Source organism: Macrosteles quadrilineatus, unplaced genomic scaffold (genome assembly GCF_028750875.1).
Source record: "Macrosteles quadrilineatus isolate MER2022 unplaced genomic scaffold, UCM_ALF_1.0 Scaffold_16__1_contigs__length_3527350, whole genome shotgun sequence".
Lineage (NCBI taxonomy): Eukaryota > Metazoa > Arthropoda > Insecta > Hemiptera > Cicadellidae > Macrosteles > Macrosteles quadrilineatus.
In genome coordinates, this window is record NW_026542609.1 from 3,447,339 (window position 1) to 3,472,059 (window position 24,721).

Below are 24,721 nucleotides of genomic sequence, written 5' to 3' on the forward strand. Positions count from 1 at the left end.
TTTGTGTGTCAACTTCTCATCTATGCCATGGGTAGTCAGGTTATTGATTTATTTCAAAATAATAACTTTTAGTATATATTATAGTATAACAATTAAAATAAAATATGGTACTGTGATTTTCTCAGGAAATAATTGTATTAACTACATTTATAAGTTAAGCTCCTAGTGCCTAATTTAATATTACTTGATTTGTATTGTTCCTATCTTCTGATAGTGATTTATATCTATTAAGTATTACTTTAGCGCCACTCATCCTGCACTCATATATGGGTTAAAATACGCACATAGTGGCGTCCCAATCTTAAATAATTGAATTGAATTTAACACTATAATAAGCTGAATAAAATTTGTTTAAGAGGTTGACGGCCTCTTTATATCTTGTACTGTTTTCCCCCGTCCACATAAGCCTTGGAGCTGTGTGAAGAACGTTTCCCCAGAAAATCAAGGTGTAGTCGGTAAAGGAACAGGGACAACTGAACTGATCAAAAGTAGTGGCAGGTACAGGAACTCAAGACATTGCTGTCTTGGGCGCGATGTTAGTGGCGCTACCGGTGCTTATAAATTCAAACTAAATATATTAGTTTATTTAATATAGTTGACATTATATATTTCAAATATTTGTTTCAAAATTATTAGTTATTTCAATTCATAATTGGATAATTTTATTGAATATTCAAGCATCAAGTATAAGTGTAACAGAACTATTTTCATAAATTGTCATTTTTTAAATATTATCTGTAAAATAAAAATACAGTCAATATTTTGTATCACTAAGAGCATCACTATATTACACATTTGGGGTGATTGTAAATTTTAAAGTTGATACAAGAAGGGAAAGCACAATGGTTGTTTGCCATATCAGAAACTATCTTAAATTTAAATTTTTAAACCTGTACCTTTTTTATGGTTGTTTGTTCCTATCTAAGACTATGAAACTTCAGCGTTGTGGACGCTTGGTAAAAAGCTGTACCTAACTGATATGAAAATAGCATATTACATCACTAGGAGCGACCATAAAGGCTCTTCCGCTCCGTGTGATAAACAACTATTTTCATCATACTGGGGAGATAATCTTTTAATCGTTACAAAATTAGATCAGACAATTTAAGGTTATACGAGAACATCATCAATATTTACATTTCTGTTGTTTACAAACATAACTTTGTAATACTTTTTTCATAATGTGTGTTTAAAATAGTAATACAATTATTTTAAATGTATTATAAACAAATTTTGAGGTTAGTAAACAGAAAATTTACCACATTTGTTTTTTTCTGTTCCCTACTTGAAGTTTACCCGAAAACAAATATTTTACGGGCGATTTGTGCTAAAAAATGCTGTTTTCCAGACAGTATGATGTTTTCCAGACAGTATGATGAAAAATGTATTTATATAATCTTTGTTCGTTTCTGTTGAAGGAACTTCTTACCATAGACAAAATTTGTCTATGTTCTTACAAAAAATTTGTTTACGCGTACAGTACTGGTTTTTAATTTGTAAAAAACTGTTTTCAGGAACGAGTGGCACAGATCTGCTTCTTGTCACAGACAAAGGTATCTCCCTGTACAACACAACAACAGGAGATATCAGGAAACTCATGTTGGAAAACGAGCTGATGATCAAAGAAGTGGATTTCCACTACAGACGGAACGAAGTGTATGGCCTTACTAGGAGACAGATCATCAAGTGAGTAAGTGCCTTGTAGAAGTTACTAACTGGAATGACACTTTACAGCGCTGATATGTAAAGCACTAGGAGATGGATCATCAACTGAGTAAATGCCTTTTGGTCGTCACTAATTGGCATGACACTTTACAGCAATAAGTCAGTACAGCACTAGGAGATGGATCATCAAATGAGTAAGTGCCTTGTAATAGTCAGTAAGTGACATGACTCTTTACAGTACTGATATGTATAGCACTAGGAGACAGATCACCAAGTGAGTAAGTTCCTTGTAATAGTCAGTAAGTGACATGACTCTTTACAGTACTGATATGTACAGCACTAGTAGACAGATCGTCAAGTGAGTAAGTGCCTTTTGGTCGTCACTAATTGGCATGACCCTTAACAGCACTGATTTGTACAGCACAAGGAGACAGATCATCAAGTGAATAAGTGTCTTGTAATATTCAATTAGCGGCATGACACATTTACAGCACTGATATGCACAGCACTAGTAGACAGATCGTCAAGTGAGTAAGTGCCTTGTAATAGTCAATCAGTGTCATGGCACTTTACAGCATTGTTTTTTACAACACTAGAAAACAGTGAGTAAGTGCCTTGTAATAGTCAATAAGTGGCATGACACTTTACAGTATATGTTTGTACAGCACTAGAAGACAGATCATCGAGTGAGTAAGTGCCCTGTGGTCGTCACTAAGTGCATCATTTTAGGTACTAGGGTGCACAGCTTTACTTAGAGAACATAGAGTGAGTGGGTGACCAGTAATAGTTAATAAATTTATTGTGATTTCACTTACTCTGATAGTTGGGCCTGACTTTCAAAGCTAGAAATATTGGAAATTACGAGGACGGTTTCTTTAAGTAAGAGCCGTTTTTGCGTATCTGTAGTTCGGTTGTACACCACATCGAATCTCCTCGTCACTTACTGGCATCATTTGGGAATATAATGACTCCCTTTCCAGCTTTGTAGCTGACATTATACGCTAAGCTAACGTGCTCGTAATATAAACAAATTTGGACATAACAAGTTAAAATTGGTGTAAGGATAAAATTTTGATTGGTTCTGATCGTAGTTGTTTTAAGAGGCAGTATCTTCGTTAACCTTGAGTAGTGCCAACAAAGTGTTCAAGTATTTTAAAAGTTTGATTTAGAGAATAGTTTTTTGTAAAAAAATTGTCAGTTAATACAGTAATGCTAAATACTTAACAGCGATTTAAAAAAAATTGTTTATAGAATTCAAATTTTTATTTCAGACTCAATCCATATATTCCATTAAATATAGTTTCTTGATTAACGTCAATTTTTCTCATCATTATTTAACTCTTAAAGTCGACTTCAGTACGACTCTTAAGTAAACACAACAGTTTTACCAATTAGTTATTCGTCAAACTGGCAACAACATTATGGAATGGCAATGTCGGCAACTTCTGTTGTTGGAGGTTTGTCAACACTTTTGCTGCAAATGACTTGCCGTCTCACAACTAATTTCCGAAGCATTAGGCTCTCGTAGGAGATCCAAGGTATCGGTTTTCTGTCATCACGTGTGGGTATTCTGAGCACGAACTGTGGAGTATCTTGTTTCCTTTGAAGCGCCTCTTTAGACACTCAGCAATTCCTACGTTTTATTGAGCACATACTATCTTTATCTTATTCGACATATCCATATTTAACACACTTATTATATTCAAGTCCTGTTGTACACATGGTGTTGTTTAACTGTCAATATGCTTTCTAACAGTAACTTCGTTATTTTCTGCAGAATTATACACACGATAATTGTTTTGGTAGCCGGGTGGGGTAATTGCACACATTTAGTTTTTTAAGCTCACTGGTTCAATTCTAAGAAGTTTCGTTTCTAGACTGAAATTACATTTATCATTGGGCTATCGAAGAGACACGTTAGATAGTAGCAATAATAGAGTCTGGGCTGTTCTCTTACAAAGAAATTCCAGTTGTTTCAATAAAACACTAATGAAGAAAACACAAATCTATATCTATAAAAGAGGAACTATGTATGTATGTATGTATGTGTGTGTGTGTGTGTGTATATACGTTATTGACTCCGAAGCCGCTCGACAGATTGTAATGAAACTTTCAGGCATTATTAAGCATCTTGCAAAGATGGTTCGAGTGAAGTTTGGTGCAGATCCGTCAAAAGGGCTCTGCCCCAGAGTGTTTTAAGTGGGCCAATGTCAGACTTTTTGATCTACATTGTTTACAAATAAATATAATTTAAAAGCAGATGTTTACTTTCACCAACTGTTTTGTAGGTTTGAATAATCACAACATTCTGTATTAGCATTAGTCATTATTTGAAATAGTGCCACAGTGTTTCTACAGAGTGCAGCACAGAAAACTATTTTACTTTAGAATAAGACCAAATGTATTAAACCCCAATCGCAGCACACCTGTGCACTTAACAAAGTTTAAATTCTCCAATGTTAAATATTGAAACATAAAAACCTTTATAAAAGTACTGTATTATAAACAATAAAAGGGATGAATTTTTAAATTGATGACAACAGCTAATTTGCAACCAAAAGGCGAGTAAGCGTAGCGAACGAACATCAACCTGGAGGCGAGTAAGCGTAGCGAACGAGCTAACCTGAAAACAAGTGAGCGCAGCGAACGATTTTCAACCTGAAGGTGAGTGAGCGTAGCGAACGAACTTCAACCAGGACGTGATTGAGCCATGCGAATACTTATGAAGTTAAGCGGGGCAAAGCCTGAGGGTACAGCTAGTATAGATATAATAATATAAAAGGTGCTTGTTGTTTGTATTCACGTTCAATTGTACAATAATGTCTAACGTGGTTTTATTACTTCAAAATACCTTCTCATTTCTTAATACAAATTAAAAGGATGGATTTTTTTACGTTTACAAAATAATATTCTTCACATATAAAAGACTTAATTACTATTTATAGGCGTATGTTTCATTTTAACAATACAAATTGTTTACCAAATTATAATTGCCAAAACAATGGTTTTTTTTGTAATACAATCGAATCTTACACTGACATCTGTATCAGGTCCTTACAACATGGTAAATTACTTTTTATTTTATCTCTAAAAGCTAGTTGGGAAATAACTCATGCCTTTAACCTCAATACCATGCCAAGATTGTTAATTAAAATCAAGGCATTGCTAAGGTGAGATGTCCCACATTTTCCTTTTGATTAACCTAACATCTTTGACCTTTAACTTTGTTTTTGTTTTCTCAGACCTCCGTTGCCTCTTTACAAAGTCAAAGTCCTAAACCAACATTCAGCACATTACTGTAATTCTCTCATTTTCTTTCCCATTTTTACCACCAAAATGAAACTGTTTAATTTTTCAATAGTCTAGGGGTTTAAAAATACCTGGCCACATAGAAATTTAAAGTTACCAGTGTAAAAAAAAACCAGCTGATATATTACATTAGATCAATCAAATAATCTAATATTACAACCGGTAGGGTAAAAAATATTAAATTGTACAACTTTAATCATATTTTTTTTAATTTGTAGAGGATAGCTTTCTTTTATTTTGGTATTCAAGATTTAATTGTTATGGGATTGTTGTGTCTACTTACATATATGTATGTTAAATACATATATCTTCATATATTTTTACATAAATATGTTTGCATCATGTTCAATAAATGTGTTATTTTGGATTTACTGCTTGAATACTTTTATGTAATGGGCTCTCTCTTAAAATATTTAGTTTTGGACAGCAACAAAATGTATAAAAACTACTTATAAGTATACTAAATTATTTATAAAGTACATATTACCATTATATTCGTTATTGATAGAAGAATATGCACATTTAACAGGAACGATAAATATTGTTTACGTTTAAATAGCCAAAACATTTGACCTTTTGTCAATTTTAACAATAAAATACACAAAAATAGCCGTTTTACAATGGTTACACACTATATTAACGATGTAGGTCTTACACATCCACCGTTGTCTTTACAAGCAATAATTTATAATCGTACAGTATTGTTTGATAGATCATCTTTCTTTCAATACAAGTGTTATCATGCTACTTAGTTGATGTGTTATGTGTGATGGCGCTGATAATCATCTAAAAATATTTTAAATACATTTAGTTATTTGTCAAACTGAGAATGACAGCGTGAAATGGCAAAGTCGGCAACTTCTGCAGTTGACAGTTTGTCAACACTTTTGCTGAAAATAACTTGACGTCAATTATTGAAAATAAATATACGTTTCTTTAAAACTGTCCACTTGAAAAACTCTACCTATATTTGCACTTATTAAAAGGAGTTAGATCCTTTTAATTTGTTGTGAAGTAAAGAATCCTAAATTGATTTTGGTGTCGTATAAAATAATTAATGATAACCCAAATGCTTCGACTTAGACATAATTACCTGTAGAGCTTTTATTTTATTAAGATTTTATTCCGCAGTATTGTGAGTAAATGGTTGTGTCAAGTTTTAAAACGTTTCTTTTGAATGGACGATTTTAAACTTTTATGACACTTTAAATGTCGGTACTTTGGTATTATACGGAGGCCACCCTTATACAGCACCTGCTGTAGTTGTATTTGGTTGGGTTATCATAAATAGAAAGTATGACACATCTGGTATAGTTCGATTCATAACGAAACGAGGAAATTCCTACAAACATATTTATGATATGTCATAATGTTATATTATGACCCAACCTAACATAACCACCACAGTGCGTAGTAAAATATGACTTCGTATGATACCAAAGTATATATTAAACGAGCGATAATTTTACCTTGAACCCTTTTGATTACAATATAGTCACTGTATTAAAAATCATCCATTTCCAATTACAGATGTCCATTGTCAAACGCACAAAGCTACACGTACAAACCAGTGGTGTACAGCGAAGACGAGTACAACTTTATGTCAATGGCCATAGATTGGGTGAACGACAGACTCTATTGGACAGCTGGTCCAGTGTTTATGATTCACAAGACTACACTCAATGGATCAGATCATAGAGTCGTCTTTAGAGGATACTACATAGAGAACTTCCACAGGAAACTGCTAGTGGACCCTTACGCTAAGTGAGTTTTGCTTTTGTTTTGCTCTTAAAGAAAGCATAATGTTTAGAACAGTACAAATAAGTGCACTTTTGAGGGAGGGAGAGGAAATGGTCAAAGCCATTCAAGGTCATTTGTGAGGATCATGATTCGAGCTATTTTACTACAAGGTCACAGATTGGCTAGCAAGGGGTCCGTATAATATTGTCTACACTCATTTCATTATCTGCTGTATTTAATTACGTTCGAAAGGGGGAAATCCCAGAATGGAGGAGAACAGTCTCTTTGGCTGGAGTATTCTGTCAAATCTAATTTTTTTTGTAATGGCCTTAGTTTAATTTTCAGTTCCTAGTGCATACATTTAGGGCATTAATAGGTCTCTCCTACAAAATTTTCAACTTATGTAATTTTATTTTTTCTTCATATTACCGCTGCATTAGTTTTATTTCTCCTTATGCCAGTTGACTGTTAAAAAAAACTGTGATACACCAACAGTATTTATTCATACAAGTAATTATTTTCACTTTTTATCGTTGAGCCTACTCAATACTGTAGGATGTTAACTGTAACTCAAATCAGTTGAGTTACGATATAAAATTTAAAAAATCATCAAAAACAATGTATAAGTAACGATAAATTTGAGATTCTTAAACAGTCAAAGGTGTTACCATTTTTTTGTGCTCATACAAAATCGTCTGAATTCACAACAAATATTTGTCACAAATTATAAGCGATATTAATGCACTAAGAACAATTGAAACACTTTCATTTTGAAGTTGCACATTTTAGTACTTTACCCTCTGAACATGAAAATGTCAAATATCTTCAAATAACATTGACATTATTTACAGTGAAAAACAAAAATGGTCTATAGACACGAATACTCAATTTCCATCAATGCCCTAAGACTCATAATACGCCTAAAGGCAGAATACTTTTGCTCTCATTCAGTAATGAGTTGATATCAAAATCGTAAACAAAGTACGATAACGTGGGTTGAAACTAGAACCAAACTCAACAAAAAATGCCTTTGATATAGCCAGCATGGGCGGTGTGTTTGAGTTAGTAACAAAGCCAATATGGATTACAGACGAATGATCGCTGCAAACTCGCAATATTTTTATCTCCATTTTTACATGTAGGATTACGTATCGATATAATTAAATGTTTGGTTCTTCCGTGTTACTTCATTCGAAAAATATTTCAACGTCCTGGAATATATACTTTTATCTGCCCTCAACAGGAATTATATTTAATATTTATTGACTAATACCCCATTAAAAATATCAGTTTGAATGTATCTTCACGGGTACCTGGTTTTTTATTTGTAAGCTACTCTAATTCTACTCTGATTTTAATATTTGTTTGTCTTAAGAATCAGTTTATCTCAAATATCAGCAAAGCTACACACACAGGTAAAAGTCCATTTTATAGTCTCTAGATATCCTTTATGTTAAACAATATGGTTTCTTATAATCATGTTTAGTCATTATTTTGCTAAACAAAATGATGCTATCGTTATTTTCATGTTCTAACGTGTTGTAATATTTGAAAATTTAACACTTTCTACAAAAAAATCAGTACCACTTTGTTGACTAAATGTAGAGCGAGGAACAGAAGCATACATTTTTAAAACTAATCGCTTAATTCTTACTCATGTCATTTATGTAGTATTATTTTACGGATTGTGCGCGACCCTATCTCAACTAACAACACAAAGATGATGGCGAATACTCTCATGTCCCTAGGTTACTTATTTGGGCCGCCTCCAGCACCATCTACAGAAGCGACCTGGACGGCCAAGACCTCCAAGAGATTCGGTACCCAGAGGTCCTAGGCAATGTGAGAGCCATCGTCCGCAACCTGGCCCTAGATGTTACCAGAGGCCGCCTCTACTTCCTGGCGGGCTTCGAGGACGACGACGTCTGGCTACTGATGTCAGGGAGGTACGATGGGTCGGAGTTCCGCAGACATGACTCTGTCTCTAGGTAAGGGTTTACACGGATACGTTAAATGTTATTGTATGTTAGCTGAAAACCTAATGTAACTGTTTTAGGATTATGAACTCTTCAGCATAACGTTAGCTATGCGTAAAACCCGGTTACCAAGGCAATGGTGATAAACGTTTATTTTACGACTTTCTGATATAGTTTGTGGACAAAATCTTTGTGTTTAGTTGAGAAAGGTTTTTAAAATGATTAGTACAAAAATATGCCTCTAAGGCGTTTAAGGTAAAAAAACTACAAATATTTTCTCAAAAACCTAAAATGCATTTACACGTTCAAAAACGTTTATTTTAATTTAAACAGCTAAGGACGACAATGTGTGTATAAATGAAATTAAATTAAATGAAATGCTTTATTGTCGTTAAAACTAAAACCGGTTACCAAGTACAAAGTTCATGAAAATCGTCAAAAGAAAAAGAAAAATAGGTTGGAAAATTCTAAATATAGGTTATCGATTTAAGGGAAATGACGTTTGAGATGTAAAATCAAGTCTTTCGTCTGATTTATATTGAATTTTGTACTTCTACTATTTTTGTCTTGTATGTAAATAAAATACATTAAAATTCTCCTTTTATTTGTCAGTCTCCCTTCACCTCATACCTTTTTCTTCCCTTTCCAATTTCCTGTGTTCAAATTCTTCCTGTTTCAGTTGAAAAGTTTTATGTTGAAAACATGAGTCAAGATATTCGTTCTCTTAAAGAATATATTTTACAGATTTACTTACTCACTGACAGCACTTGGCGATGACATTTACTGGGTGTCTAAGGAGTTTGGAGAAGCTAAGGACCACGCAAGGGACCACACCAAAAGACCTCACACCATCGTCCTGTACAAAGCCTCTGCTCTAGTCGTCGGTTCTCAGCAGAAGATACTAGACCTGCAAACAGGGGTGAGAATCTCCATTATATTTTCTGTACCGCATTCCCATCCTAGGGTGCGAGAACGAAATGTTATCTAATTATAATCTTGACTGCATCTCTCACTACGGCCAAAACGTTTTCTATGTAATCCGACATTTGGCATCAGATGAAAAAATGCTCTGACTGGACCCTAAACAAGTGTCCCTTGCAAAGGTATGTGATTTTAAACCTTAACTTGAAAGCAAGTACAGTTTGCATCAACTTGCATGTCGCGCTACATGATAGTGTAATCCAGGCTTCCTGAATCGTTCTACGCATTATTTTAGGCAGTTTGCGGCATTATCATTTAGGTAAATATTGGTGATTGGCAGGATTTGAACCCGGTACCTTGGTGACCCCATGCGCTATACCATTAGACAAGTCCCTTCATTAATGTACTATCATCCACCTTTGGATGATGAAGTGGACACCCTATATGGACCGCTGTAGCCAAATATTTTATTGAAAAAGAAAATAGAAATGAACCTGTCACATACTGTAGTAGTCTATGATAAATTCTATCGCATTCTCTCTTATTTTTTCATGACTATGATCACATGTGGTCACACTTTAGTTTACGCCCCACATTTACTATTATACATTATGTTCTAAACTAACCTAACCTATCCAAACATGATGTATGTGAGTAAATGTTTGACGTAAACTGTATTAAACCCATTAAATCAGAATTGATCATGATAGAATAATCTAGGTAAAAGTATTTTATTAGTATCAATCAACTCCCAGTAAACAAAAACAATTAACACATGATAATAAACTAAAATGACAATAGTCAGTAGAGCCAACCATTACATCTCCCTCTTTAAAGGTTGAGTTTCTGGGGAGGTTTTATAAGTCGTCTTGATCGGGTTGTTATGTTAGCAGAAGACATTCCAGAGGTGTTTGGAGGAACCGTTGAAAAGTTTGGCATGTCTTCATGATGATCCATCGGACCTCTTGTTAATGGTTGACTGTTACGGTTATCTGTTGAAAAGTTTGTTAAGCACATACCGTTGTCTTCCTCAGATCGATGATCCTTCTGACTACTTGTTGATGGTTGATGGTTGTGGCAATGATCCTTCTGACTATTTGTTGATGCTTGATGGTTGTGGTAACTTTCCTTTTGAATGTTTGGCATTGGTTGTAAGTGAAACCGGTTTCTTCGAACTATGGTTCCTTTGTCCGTCAGTACTTTATAAGATCGTGGTGAGTTTAACTTTTCTACGACTTTTCCTTCACGTTTCAAATCAGATATCCAAACTTTGGTTCCTGGGTTCATATCTGATAAGGGTCGAGCACCATGTCGTCGATCGTAATTTCGTTTGTAATTTTGTCTATAATGATTCTCCTTCTCTCGGAGATGACTGAAGTCTGGCTTGTTCTCCAGATGACATGGTAAGGTAGGCAAATTGTCCCGTAGTCTGCGTCCATATAATAACTGTGCTGGACTGTAACCGTTGGCCAGTGGAGAGTTCCTGTAAGACAACAAAGCTAAATATGGATCTCCTTTGTTCTTCTTTAGAACAGCTTTTGCAATTTTTACAGCTGCTTCGGCTGAGCCATTGCTCTGATGAAACTGAGGACTGCTTGTTTTGCATAAAAAGTTGTACTCTTTGGCAAATTTTCTGAATTCTGCACTAGTGATGCCAAACTGCGTTCCACTATCTGAGTATAAAACTTCAGGAATACCGTGGCGAGAAAACGTTGACTTGCATTTCTCAATAACTTCAGATGCAGTGAGCGATTGTAGAGTTGCAATCTCAAAATATCTCGAGAACTGATCTGTTATAACAATGAACCATTTGCCATTAAGCTTGAACAAATCCATTGCTGCCTTTTCCCATGGACGTTTTGGAAACTCGGAAGGAATGAGCGGCTCATTTCGATTTTCTCTGTGTTTGATGCATGTTGGGCATGAAGCTACCATCATATTTATATCTGATGCCATTCCTGGCCACCATAAACTGAATCTAGCCTTTTCTCGACATTTGGTGGCTCCTAGATGACCGACGTGTATTCTATGAAGCATTTCTTGACAAAGACTTGATGGTACTATTATTCTAGAATTGCGTAAAAGTAAGTTGTCCATCAGTGATATCTCATCTTTAACCGAGAAGTAGGGGACTAATTGAGATGGAAGTTGTGATTTTTCTGGCCATCCAGTATGACAGTATACTGCAATCTTTCTGAAGATGGGATCTGCTTGCTGAGCTTCCCGTAACCTGTTTATGTTTTCATCAGTCGTAGGTATGTTTTCAACCACATTTTGAACAAAAGCTTCAATTTCTTCTTCCATGTCATATGTTTCCTTGCTTGGAATGGGGCATCTTGAAAGACAGTCTGCTGGTGCAAGGTGTTTTCCAGGCGTATATGTCACTGAATATGAGTATCTCATCATGCGAAGCCTCATTCGCTGTAAGCGAGGTGTAATGTCATCCAAATTCTTAGATGATAAGATTTTTACAAGTGGCTTGTGATCCGTTTCAATTACAATCTCTCGACCAATTATATAGTCTCTGAGCTTGTCACAAGCCCATGTGATTGCCAGGGCTTCACGTTCAATATTTGAATATGATTTTTCAGCTTCTGTAAGTGACCTTGAAATGTAAGAAACAGGTCTGAATTTACCATCATGATGTTTCTGAAGAAGCAATCCGCCGAGACCATAAGAAGAAGCGTCTGCTGACACAAGAGTTGGTAAGCGAGGGTCGTAAAATGCTAGTTGGGGTGCTGAGGTCAGAAGTTTTTTTATACTTTCAAACGCATGCTGTTGTTGTTCTCCCCAAAACCATTCATTTTTCTCTTTAAGTAGATCATGGATTGGTTTTAGTATTTCTGATCGATTTGGTATGTATTTACCAAAAAAAAAATCATTCCTAAGAAGCGTTGTACTTCTTTTATATCAGATGGAGGTTTCATCTCAAGAATGGCTTTGACTCTTTCATGGCTGATTTGAACCCCTCGGGATGAAAGGTGATGTCCTAAGAATTGTACTTCTGGCTGAGAAAATACACATTTGTCTTTATTCAATGTAATTCCAGCATTTCTGAGTTTCTTTAAAACTTCATTTAAGATCAAGTCATGTTCCTCTTGACTGGAACCCCATACAAGTATGTCATCGATGTGAGCTAAACAGTTTCGTTGAGATCCTAAGGTTTCTTGAATTCGTTTCTGGAAATACTCGGGAGCACTTGTGATACCAAATGGAAGAACTTTGAATTTGTATCGGCCCCAAGGAGTTAAAAACGTGGTGAGATCTTGAGATTCTTCTGCAAGAGCTATTTGCCAAAACCCATGGTTGGCATCCAGTTTGGAAAAGACTTTGGCATCTTTTATTCGAGCCATCGTATAATCAATGCCCCAAATAGGATGAGTTTGTCGAAACACATTCTTATTAAGCATAGTAAGGTCCACACATATTCGAACCTGAGTTCTATCTTTCTTAGGCACCACGACCATAGGTGCGCACCAAGAAGTAGCGTGATCAACGGGTGTTATAACGTCCATATTCACCATATTTTCAATCTCCTTCTTTGTTTTTTCCCAAAGAGGTACTGGAATCCGTCGAGGAACTGATATCGCATAAGGTTTTGCATCATTTTTAAGTTCAATTTCGTAGCTCCCCTTCATTTTTCCTAGACCACTGAAAAGGTCAGGAAAGTTTTTGATCCAATCATTAGCAGATTTGTTGAAATTAGTTTTCGATACCTCACGAATAACCGGTATTATTTTTAGTTTTTCTATTGCTGGTTTGCCAAGTAGTGGTGTTGTGCATTTGTCAGCCACATACATTTTTTCCATACACGATTGTCCTTTGTAAGAGAGTTTTGCAGTGATTGTGCCAAGAACAGAAAGAGGCGATCCTCCAGCCGCACTTAAAGTTCTCTGGGTAGGCTGGACTGCAATTTTTTTGCTTAGCTTTATGTTGGATGGTATTACTGTCACGTCAGCTCCTGTGTCGATTTTGAACTTGACAGTGTCTTCATTAAGTCTTACATTTATTGTCCAGGGATCATTTTTTGTTTTACTAGAATACACACACCCAATGAATTTTTTCGATGGGTCTGGTTCATTAGCGATTTGGGTAAAGTCATCTGAACGATCCAAGTCTATTTCTCGAACATTGTTTTGAAGACAACAGTGTGAAAAGTGGCCATTTCGCTTGCACCTAGAACATTTGCGATCTTTTGCTGGACGCTGGACACAGACCTCTTCGATGAGAAGGGGTTGAACCACACCAAATACAAGAGTTGGGATAGCTCTTGACATTTGAGCTTGAATACGTTAATCTCCCTTGATCCCTATTTTTTCTTTTGGATGAATGTATTGCATTATCATATCTAGCACGTTGATTTTTATTTACAGCTTCGATTGATGGGAGGGTCAATTCTTCTTTTTGTCGTTTCAATTCTTCTGATTTGCGAAGTGAAGTTATTGCAGATTCCAATGTAACTTTATTTTCTAATTGTAGTTTATCACTCAAATCTTGATCACGCATACCAATAATAATGACCATTAATAACATTTCATCTTCAAGCGTTCCCCATTCACAGGTACGAGCAAGAGAATATAAATCTGTCACAAAATCTTCTGCAGTTTCTGTTAGTCCTTGTTTTCTACGTAGAAATTTGGCTCTTTCATAAATAATATTCTCCTTTGGATTGAAGTGCCCATCAAATTTGTCCATGACTGTTTTATACTTTGTTTCTTCGTTGGTCATTTTGAAGGATGAGAATATTTCTTCTGATTTTGGGCCCATTGCATATATGAGTGTACTCACTTGTTTTTCTTCAGATGATTGATCCAAATCACTAATTGTTATAAATCTTTCGAAACGTTTTTTCCATGGTGACCATTCCGCTGGTTGGAAGGAAAAAGGTTCAGGCATTCTTACTTGTGTATGAGCCATGATAAACTTTTTTGATAATGGTAGATACCACAAAAGTTGTTGATATGTTTGTATAGGTAAAAAAGTTAAATTTCAGTGTCAGTATATTAATTAATACATAAATAGTTGAAACAACCAAAGCCTTTGGTTACCCCAAACTATGCAAATACCGACTGCGCCATGTATTAAACCCATTAAATCAGAATTGATCATGATAGAATAATCTAGGTAAAAGTATTTTATTAGTATCAATCAACTCCCAGTAAACAAAAACAATTAACACATGATAATAAACTAAAATGACAATAGTCAGTAGAGCCAACCATTACATAAACTGAAGTGCAGCCTCACATGGGTTATGGGCTAAAAATGTTCTTCCAGTTAGGCTTGGTCATTCTTTTTTTTATTTTTTCTTTAGACAGGGATCGATAGCTCAAAACAACACACTCTGTCGTTGGCTCAATAAAACTATATGCATATTGTTGCGGGCTTAGCAGGTTCTTTACAAATAAAACTTGGCGATTTTAAAATAGCTATTTTATTTACACTAATATTCTGTATTTACAATAATTACCATTTCCTAACACCTAACTAACCCTATCTAAACCTAGCTAAAGCCTATTCTAATTTACAATGTTTCTACTTACAGCTAGCCTCTACAGGATTTATCACTACTTCTGTTACAACACTGTCACTACACTGTCACTAGAGACACTACACTGTTACTGTTACTCTCACTGTCACTAAACTGTCACTGCCACTAGCACTAGCACTGGTCACCGACGGGCACTTGGTGCGACGATTCTCGGAAGGCTCAACTCAACTCAACTGCCGTGTGCTGGAAGACGGTCCCTTATATAAGTTTGTCGTGGAACATTCTAGAGTGGAGAGTTCGAGCATCCGTTGTTTACAAACCGGCGTAGAAGTAGAAGGTTCTAGGGCCCCTATTGAGGTAGTCCGTTGACATAGGTCTATTGTCTATCAGTGGTGCGTTCTAAGAAACCCGTGTAAACAAACAACCCTTTTGTGACGGCGCCTGGCTATTGTTGCGCGGGGCTCCTGACTTGTAACACTGCCCCCTCCTTAAGACTGTTCTGACCCAGAACAGATTTCTCTCGAAGTTTGGGATCTCCTGGGCCTGTAATGTCTCCGGTTCCCCATGGGTTGTATACGCAGACCACAATGTCGATGCCAGTGTCCTCAAAAAGTTCCTGCACCATATTTCTTACAATCCTCCATTCCAGTCCGTCATAACCACATCCCAGCCTGGGAATAGCAAGCTTTTTTATTCCAATCCGGAGGAGCTTGTCTCGCAGGTCTTGCAGGCTTCTCTTCAACGATTCGTAGGAGGGCTTCTGGCTTGACGTCTCCTTGGTTACGAGGTAGAACAAATGCTGTCTATTGCGCTCCAGGTGGAGCGTTGTGCCAATGGCGGGGCTCTGACGCTCAAGATCTTTGGTCCCTCCAAACTTTTTCCTGAAGACTGTGGCTAAACCTCGCGACGCTCTCAGGTCTTTTGCTACGCAGTGGGCCAAGGCATAATCCACTGGCAAGGTGAAGAGGTCCTTATATATCAGTTTCAATTCCGCCTTTCCACGTTTTTCGGGCACGACGTCTCTTGGTTCGGTTGAGATGTTGCGAACTTGTTGTTCATCTTGTTGGCCGTGATCTCCTTTGTAGGGTGCAAGCCTGTTGAAATGGACTATTTTGGGTTTGCCTTTTGGTTGCTTCTTAATCCGGTAGATGACGTCATTTAGACGGGAAATAACTTCATAAGGTCCTTCCCACGAGTTCTGGAGTTTTGGTGAATATCCACGACGCCTTCGGGGATTATGTAGCCAAACGAGGTCTCCAGGTGTGAACCCTCCTTTCTCGGCCTTCACGTCGTATCTCTCCTTCATCCTGTCACATGCTCCAGATATGTTGCGACGAACTTTCTCATGTATCTCGTCCATCCTCTTCCGCAGATTGGATACGTAGTCCTCGCCAACCACACATTCATCTGGCTTCAATCCATACTGCAGGTCGCATGGAAGACGGAGCTCTCGGCCGAAAACTACGTTGGCTGGAGTCTGGCCGGTGGTTTCGTTAACAGAACTCCTATACGCAAGTAGGAACAGGTGCAGGTATTGGTCCCAGTCCCGCTGATGTTCGGAGACAACCTTTGACAGATATCTTCCCATCGTCCTGTTCATGCGTTCTACCATGCCATCTGACTGTGGGTGCAGAGGTGTTGTTCGAGTCTTCCGGATACCAAGAACTTCACACATTCTGGAGAATACTGCTGACTCAAAATTTCTTCCTTGGTCAGAATGAAGTTCGAGCGGGACGCCAAATCTGCTCACCATTTCCTTGATTAATATATCTGCAACTGTTACCGCTTCCTGGTTAGGCAATGCATAGGCCTCTACCCATTTGCTGAAGTAATCCATTGCTACCAAAATAAATCTATTTCCAGAATCAGACATGGGGAACGGTCCTGCTACGTCAATGGCGATGCGCTCAAACGGGGCACCTACGTTGTATTTCCTCATTGGGGCTTTTCGTTTGTTGACAGGGCCATTTGATGCTGCGCAGGTCGCACACCTTCTGCACCAGTCTATGACGTCGTCTTTCTGATTAGCCCAGTAGAAGCGCTCCCTTACTTTCACCAGTGTACGATGTACCCCTAGATGGCCTCCAGAAATTCCATCGTGCACTTCCCTTAGCACTTCAGGAACCCTCTTCCTTGGAATTATTAGTTGGAGTTTTCGGTGCTCCCCTTCCTCCGATTCGACGACTCGCTTCAAAACTCCTTCTTCCATTAAAATCGAGTTCCACTGCGCCCAGTAGGTCTTGACGTTCTTAGACAATGGAGCAATATCTTGCCACGACGGTCTTCCTTTATTGTCTATCTTCCACTGCATGACGTGTCTTAGGTCTGGGTCTTCCTTCTGGACCTCTGACAGTTTATTACTGTCCCATTCGTCGTCCATGGCAGTCACGCGATGAACTGATGCACTTTTGTCTTCCTTGCGTGTGCAGTGCGCGCAGCTGTCCCCACATGGTCTTCTAGATAGTGCATCTGCATTCCTGTGGCTTGGCCCCGCACGATGGATTGATTCGAAGTCATACTCCTGTAATCTTTCTAACCATCTCGCAGCCTGTCCTTCAGGAGACTTGAATCTTAGCAACCACATCAGTGCGGCATGGTCGGTTCTCAGGAGAAACCTTCTTCCATACAGGTACTTATGAAAGTGTTCTATAGACTTAACCACTGCGAGAAGCTCCCTCCTGGTGACACAGTAATTGCGCTCAGGTGCTGACAGGACCTTACTGAAGTATCCGATCACATGTTCTTCTCCATCCTGGAGCTGAGAAAGAACTCCTCCAATGGCTGTATTGCTGGCGTCCGTGTCTAATATGAACTTTCCGTCGGCTCGTGGGTAGCTCAATATGGGTGCACTGCACAATTTAGTCTTCAGCTCTTCAAAAGCTTTCTCGCAGTCGTTATCCCAAACAAAGGTCCTCTTGTCTTCGGTCAACTTGGTTAGTGGTTTTGCAATATTAGCAAATCCCTTAACAAATTTCCTGTAGTAAGCACACAGCCCGAGGAAGCTCCTAACCTGGTTCTTATCCTGAGGTATTGGCCAATCGGTGATAGCTCTGATCTTCTCCGGATCCACAGACACTCCTTTGTCCGATACGACATGGCCGAGGTAATTGACCTGTTTGCGGAACAAGTTGCACTTCTTGGGGTTCAACTTCAGATTAGCCATCCGTAGTCGCATGAAGACATTCTCTAGGTTCTTCAGGTGGTCTTCGAAGGATTTACCTAAGACGATAATGTCATCCAAGTAAACCAGGCATGTCTCCCATGACAATCCCCTGAGGACGTTCTCCATAAGCCTTTCAAAAGTAGCAGGGGCATTACAAAGTCCAAAAGGCAGTACAGTGAATTGCCAAAGTCCTGTCCCAATAGAGAACGCTGTCTTCTCCTTATCCTCAGGAGCGAGCCCGACCTGCCAGTAGCCACTTCTGAGGTCTAAAGTTGAGAATATTCTACATCCTCCCAGAGTGTCGAGTGTGTCATCAATCCTGGGGAGAGGGTAGCTGTCTTTCTTGGTGACATTGTTGAGAAGGCGGTAGTCTACGCAAAATCTCGTTGAGCCGTCCTTCTTTTTCACTAGTACTACAGGTGACACCCAAGGGCTGCTAGAAGGCTCGATGACACCATCCGCTTCCATCTCCTTTATGATTCCCTCGGCTTCGTCACGTTTTGCCAGTGGGAGTCGTCTAGGGGCCTGACGTATGGGTTTTGCATCTCCGGTGTCTATCTTGTGTTGTACTATATTCGTTCTTCCTCTAGGGCCACTTCCGTACTCAAAGACATCTTGCCATCTGGTAACAAAGTCCTTAATTTTTGCGCTTTGTTGATGCGTCAGCTCCGTACAGGTGCTCTCCACGAAATCTTCCAGCTCCTTCGGCAATCCATTTGGGGATGGCGGACATGATTTTAGTTGACGCACCACCGAATTAACAGCTACACAAGTTCCGATCGTTACTCCTCTTTTAACTGTCACAGGAAAACCATTCAAGTTCATCAGCCGCACCGGATTTTCGTGTCCTAAGTTAAATAAGGATCTTGCGACAACGACACCACGTCCAAGCTGGGATTCACTGTCACTTCCTGGCTCCAGAAGAACACTTTGCCCACTAGTCCAATCTCCTTCGACAGTAGTTCGAACGATGACTTGGCTTCGTGCTGGTAGCGTTGTGTCTTCCAATAGAAGGACGCGTGCAGAGATATCCTTTCCACGCCGAAGTATGACATCTTCGTCTCCGAGAGTCATTAATCCTCTTGACATGTCCAACTTCAATCCAAACTTCACCATTATATCGGTTCCCAAAATCACGTCCTCGTCTATGTCGGCAACAAGTGCGCAGTGTTGAAACACGCAGCCGCCGATGTGGAAGGTAGCAACCGTCTGCCCATAGACCTGAGCCAGCTGACCTGTAGCTGTACGTAGAGACCATGATGTTGGTGAAATATCTTCCGTCGACACCGTGTTTGGATTCAGGATGGTCATAGTCGCCCCGGTGTCCAGAAGACAGCTTTGGAGACGCCCGTTCACTTTTCCGTCGACGTAGAAACTGCTCGACTGACTTCCCAGTGAAGCAACTTTCACACTTTTCCTCGGGGCTTTCAAATCGCGGGCTGACGGTTGCCCCTTTCCATCAACCCTCCTTAGTTTTCCTGCTTCGGTTCCGATGTGGTCGAAGGACATTTACTCCGGGGATGTCCCATCTGTCCGCAGCTCCAACAGCGTATCTGCCGGCGACGAGTTTTTAGTGCCTCCAGCACTCTCTTTACTAGCTCCTCGATGTCCAGTGGAGTTGTAGGTTCTGCGTCTGCCACGCGGACTCGAGCCTGGCCCCTCACCGACTGTCGCACAGCCTCGAACTCCAGTGCCTGTGTCAGTGCGTCACTCAGGGTCTTTGGTCTGGCGAGCTTCACTGCCTGTTGAGTCTCAGGTTCACGTAGACCGTCTAGGAATTTATCCACCGCCAAACTCTCGTAGACATCATCCGTGACCGATGGATAGGCGTTTCTCACCAGGCGAGCAATGTCGGCTTCAAACTCCTGGAGTGACTCGCTGGGCTTCTGGATCCGGTTCCGCAGCTGTGACCGGTAGAGCTGGTCCATATGTCGATTTCCAAACCGCATGTCCAATCTTCTCACTAATTCTGCGAAATTCTTCCTCTCCACCATTGGGATAGCATGCAGAACAGCTAACGCATCGCCCCGTAGTGCAAGGCACAGTGCTGAAGCCTTTGTCTCCTCGGTCCACCCATGAACCATAGCCGCTGTCTCGAAGAGAAGCATGTAGTCCTCCCAGGGAGTTTTACCATCGAAGTGAGGAACGATGTTCTGAGGGGCAACGGCAGCAATGGTGGGCGCTGGCTTGGAGATCGTTTCTATGACGTTATCCTGCTGAAGTTCGCCAGTGCTAGCCGATGACGCAGGTGTGAAGCTCCCCGATGCAGCCATTTCCTGCCTAAGCTTAACTAACCTATCTTCTAGATTTTTTTCTATACAATTAAATTTCTCATCCATTTCATTAATCCTACTTTCTAAATCATCAACTTTGCTAGAATACTCATCTAACTTGTTCAGCATTTTTGATTCTACATTCGACATTTTTGACTCAATGCTAGCTTCTAAGTTTTTGTTATTTTCTGACATTTTTGACTCTAATGCTTTACTGTTTTCTAATATTTTTGACTCAATATTTGCTTCTAGGTTTGACATTTTTGAATCTAATGCTTTGCTATTTTCTGACATTGACTCTAATGTTTTGCTATTTTCTGACATTTTTGACTCTAACGCTTTGCTGTTTTCTATCATTTTTGACTCAATATTTGCTTCTAGGTTTTTAAGCATTTTATTAAAATCAGATGTTTCAAATAAAACGTTATCTAGGTCTTCACCTGCATCAATTAAAGCTTGTTTAAGGCGTGCCTGAAGGGCTGATTTATTTCCACTAGTATCTAGATCTCGTTCTTCTAATTCTCTCCTAAGATCGACTACTTTTAACTCATCAAGTTTCACACCTTTGAAAGCCATTTTTATGCCGAACAATTAAACTAATTTTACAATAAATGATTTCTATTTTTTTTGACAACGCAATTTTAACAATAGCAATTAATTAACTATTACTTTTTAAACAAATTTGTGATACAAATTACTAATGTTTAATACAACTAAAATGTAACTCAATACTTTACAATTAAAATCGCCAAAATAATGCCGCTTTCTGACACCAATTGTTGCGGGCTTAGCAGGTTCTTTACAAATAAAACTTGGCGATTTTAAAATAGCTATTTGATTTACACTAATATTCTGTATTTACAATAATTACCATTTCCTAACACCTAACTAACCCTATCTAAACCTAGCTAAAGCCTATTCTAATTTACAATGTTTCTACTTACAGCTAGCCTCTACAGGATTTATCACTACTTCTGTTACAACACTGTCACTACACTGTCACTAGAGACACTACACTGTTACTGTTACTCTCACTGTCACTAAACTGTCACTGCCACTAGCACTAGCACTGGTCACCGACGGGCACTTGGTGCGACGATTCTCGGAAGGCTCAACTCAACTCAACTGCCGTGTGCTGGAAGACGGTCCCTTATATAAGTTTGTCGTGGAACATTCTAGAGTGGAGAGTTCGAGCATCCGTTGTTTACAAACCGGCGTAGAAGTAGAAGGTTCTAGGGCCCCTATTGAGGTAGTCCGTTGACATAGGTCTATTGTCTATCAGTGGTGCGTTCTAAGAAACCCGTGTAAACAAACAACCCTTTTGTGACGGCGCCTGGCTATTGTTGCGCGGGGCTCCTGACTTGTAACACTATTTATTCTGAAACTAGCTGTAACTTTACATGGGAATAAAGCATATAGTTCTGTTTCGATGAAAGGTTCTATATATCAATATTAATAAATATCCATACAAATTACAATGAAAGTTTTCAAAAGTTGGAATCATCAAAAATCAAGTGAATTATACCTTTTCTACGACTAAATCATACTATGTTTCACACTTAGTCTAACGTAACATATGTATAATTTTCAGGGATTTAAATATTTTTGAATGTGACTCTTTAAAGGTATTTAAATTCCGCGTTAATCATTTCCTATTCAGTTTAAATATCGACGAGGCAGTTTCTATTATCACGGCGGACTTACCGGCGCACTTGATCCGACCTTTGCATTGACTAACATTGGCACTTTGGACTGTCCGCAGTCGAATTTACTACTCTCCACTCCACTCATTACCCTGCAATCCACTCATCACTCTCCACTCTCTTCACTACCCACATTACACACGTAAACAAACACACACACACACACACACTCTCTCTCCCTCTCTCTCTCTCTCCTGGCCACCACGAAAATCTATTAAAGCGCTAGCTCACCAGCACTGTGTTCGTGGAAATGCCATTACTTATTTCACTAATAATAAAGACCTATTGTCTTTTTAATTGCCATTCCACAAAATCAATATTTCCCCTTTTGTTTCTATACGCACAGGTAGCACTGCCTATGTCTGCTAGTTCCTTTGTTTTGTTGTAAAATTTTTAGGCTATTAAAACTCTTATGTATTTTTTGTGACAAAAGTCTCTGTCTTATATATATATATATATATATATATATATATATATATATATATATATATATATATTATAAGTACAGTTTCTAGCCAATGTTTTTTGGAATAAACTATATACTCATTCATTCATTCATTTATTCATTCATTCATTCTAGTGTTTGAAGAGGAATAATCAGGCGTTAATGTACACAGGTTCGTTTTTAATATCATATGTACTAAATCATCGTCTTGTCTTTTGCACGGATAGCACACAATTGCCAAAGATTGTGTAGTTTCAATGGTTGGGAATGATACGAGTACTTGTGCTGCTCAAACTTTAATAATTTTATAGATTAAGTTTTGAAATTCCCCAATACCCACGTTTCCGAATGTTATTAATTTTGTAATTCAGTGTTTCTAAATTCACTAAAAAATTACTAATAAATTAAAGCATCGTGGTATGCATGAAATACGATAAATGTTGTTTATTTTATAAGTACAGTTTGTAGCCAATGTTTTGGAATAAACTATATACTCATTCATTCATTCATTCATTCATTCATTCTAGTGTTTAGAGAGGAATAATCAGGCGTTAATGTACACAGGTTCGTTTTTAAATCATATTTACTAAATCATCGTCTTGTCTTTTGCACGGATAGCACACAATTGCCAAACATGTTGTATTTTCAATGGTTGGGAATGATACGAGTACTTGTGCTGCTCAAACTTTAATAATTTTATAGATTAAGTTTTGAAATTCCCCAATAACCACGTTTCCGAATGTTATTAATTTTGTAATTCAGTGTTTCCAAATTCACTAAAACATTCCTAATAAAGTAAAGCATCGTGGTATGCATGAAATAATATTAATGTTGATTATATTGATTTTAATTAAGCTAGATATTATCTACTCTCGACAGGCTAAAATGTAAATAAATATCGAGAATATTGTTTCTGCGATGAATATTAAACGAGGAAAAGCTTAAACCGCATGTCCAATATCTGTTACATTTCAATAAACTTTGTTTATACAAATACTTAATATAGCTTCAACATATTAATATACTATATACAGGTTGTCCCGTAACTCTCTTGACACATGTATATAGTGTTATTGCATTGATCACGACAAAAACATTTCTCTGTCATTATTTATTCATTCTTAACTAATAAGGTATCATTGAAAACTACATAAAATGTACTAACTTTTTTGTCTCATGCACTTTTTTTAAGTTAACGGTTTTTGTGAAATTTCGCATCAAATATTTTAAATGGTTGCAATTTTGATACGGCTGGTGATTTTTTAGTATAATTTTAAATGAAAATAGGTCTTAATAAGATATAGATTTTTATATTTTAAGGGTTAACAGCAAAATTAATGCTGTCAGTGTTTCGATGAACACAGAATGTTCGGTAAGTAATGCTTGCTACTATAACTGAAACGGAGAATAGATGTTATGTTCAATCAGATAATGAAAATTCTAACAACCAAAACCTATTTATGATTACCTATAACTTGTGCTTTACTTAGACTTGGCTCGGGGATGAAGAAAAATTAAGACATTACTAAGATACTAGAGATGGTTATTGTTAAAACTTCAAGATAGCCAGAAAATTATTTTTATAACTTCTTCTTTCAATTTATTTTACTAACTTTTGGATTTATGATTATTTCAGGCAGTTTGGAGTATGAAGATATGTGACGCAGAGTCTCAAGGTCTATTGTTATCAAGTGCTTGAAAAATAGGAGACGAAATTAAACATGAAAGGTAAAACTGTTTGGAGTGAAAGGATAACCGAATTTCACTCTAATTGCATTACACTGTCAAGACTGTGGTCGTGTAATTGTGTTTCTTGTCTTTACCTGGAAATTCCGGAAAAACCAAACACAAAACCTAAGCTGAATTAAAAAATACCTATGAAAAACTGTACAGTATACTCAAAACTATAAAGCCTTTAGTTTTGTTTCAGTTGTGTTATACCAACGTTTTATGTTGTGGATATGTTTACGTTAAATAAACCCTATCTACATTACTTTACGTATTAGGCCATGTGACATTGAATTTATGTAAAATA

The 24,721-nt window shown here is 37.8% G+C and overlaps 1 protein-coding gene across 2 annotated transcripts; it reads left to right on the forward strand.

Annotated features, from left to right (window-relative positions):
• Positions 1-24,721, forward strand: LOC129005120 (low-density lipoprotein receptor-related protein 5-like). Of its 2 annotated transcripts, XM_054433931.1 has the most exons (6): positions 1-31; positions 1,515-1,686; positions 6,505-6,738; positions 8,463-8,702; positions 9,435-9,609; positions 24,323-24,721. In XM_054433931.1, exons 1-6 carry the CDS (start codon positions 28-30, stop codon positions 24,383-24,385), a joined length of 888 nt encoding a protein of 295 aa, XP_054289906.1. In that variant the 5' UTR covers positions 1-27; the 3' UTR covers positions 24,386-24,721. The 2 variants fall into 2 exon arrangements, with proteins under 2 accessions (XP_054289906.1, XP_054289907.1); XM_054433932.1 differs by lacking the exon at positions 1-31 and having other exon boundaries at positions 1,529-1,690.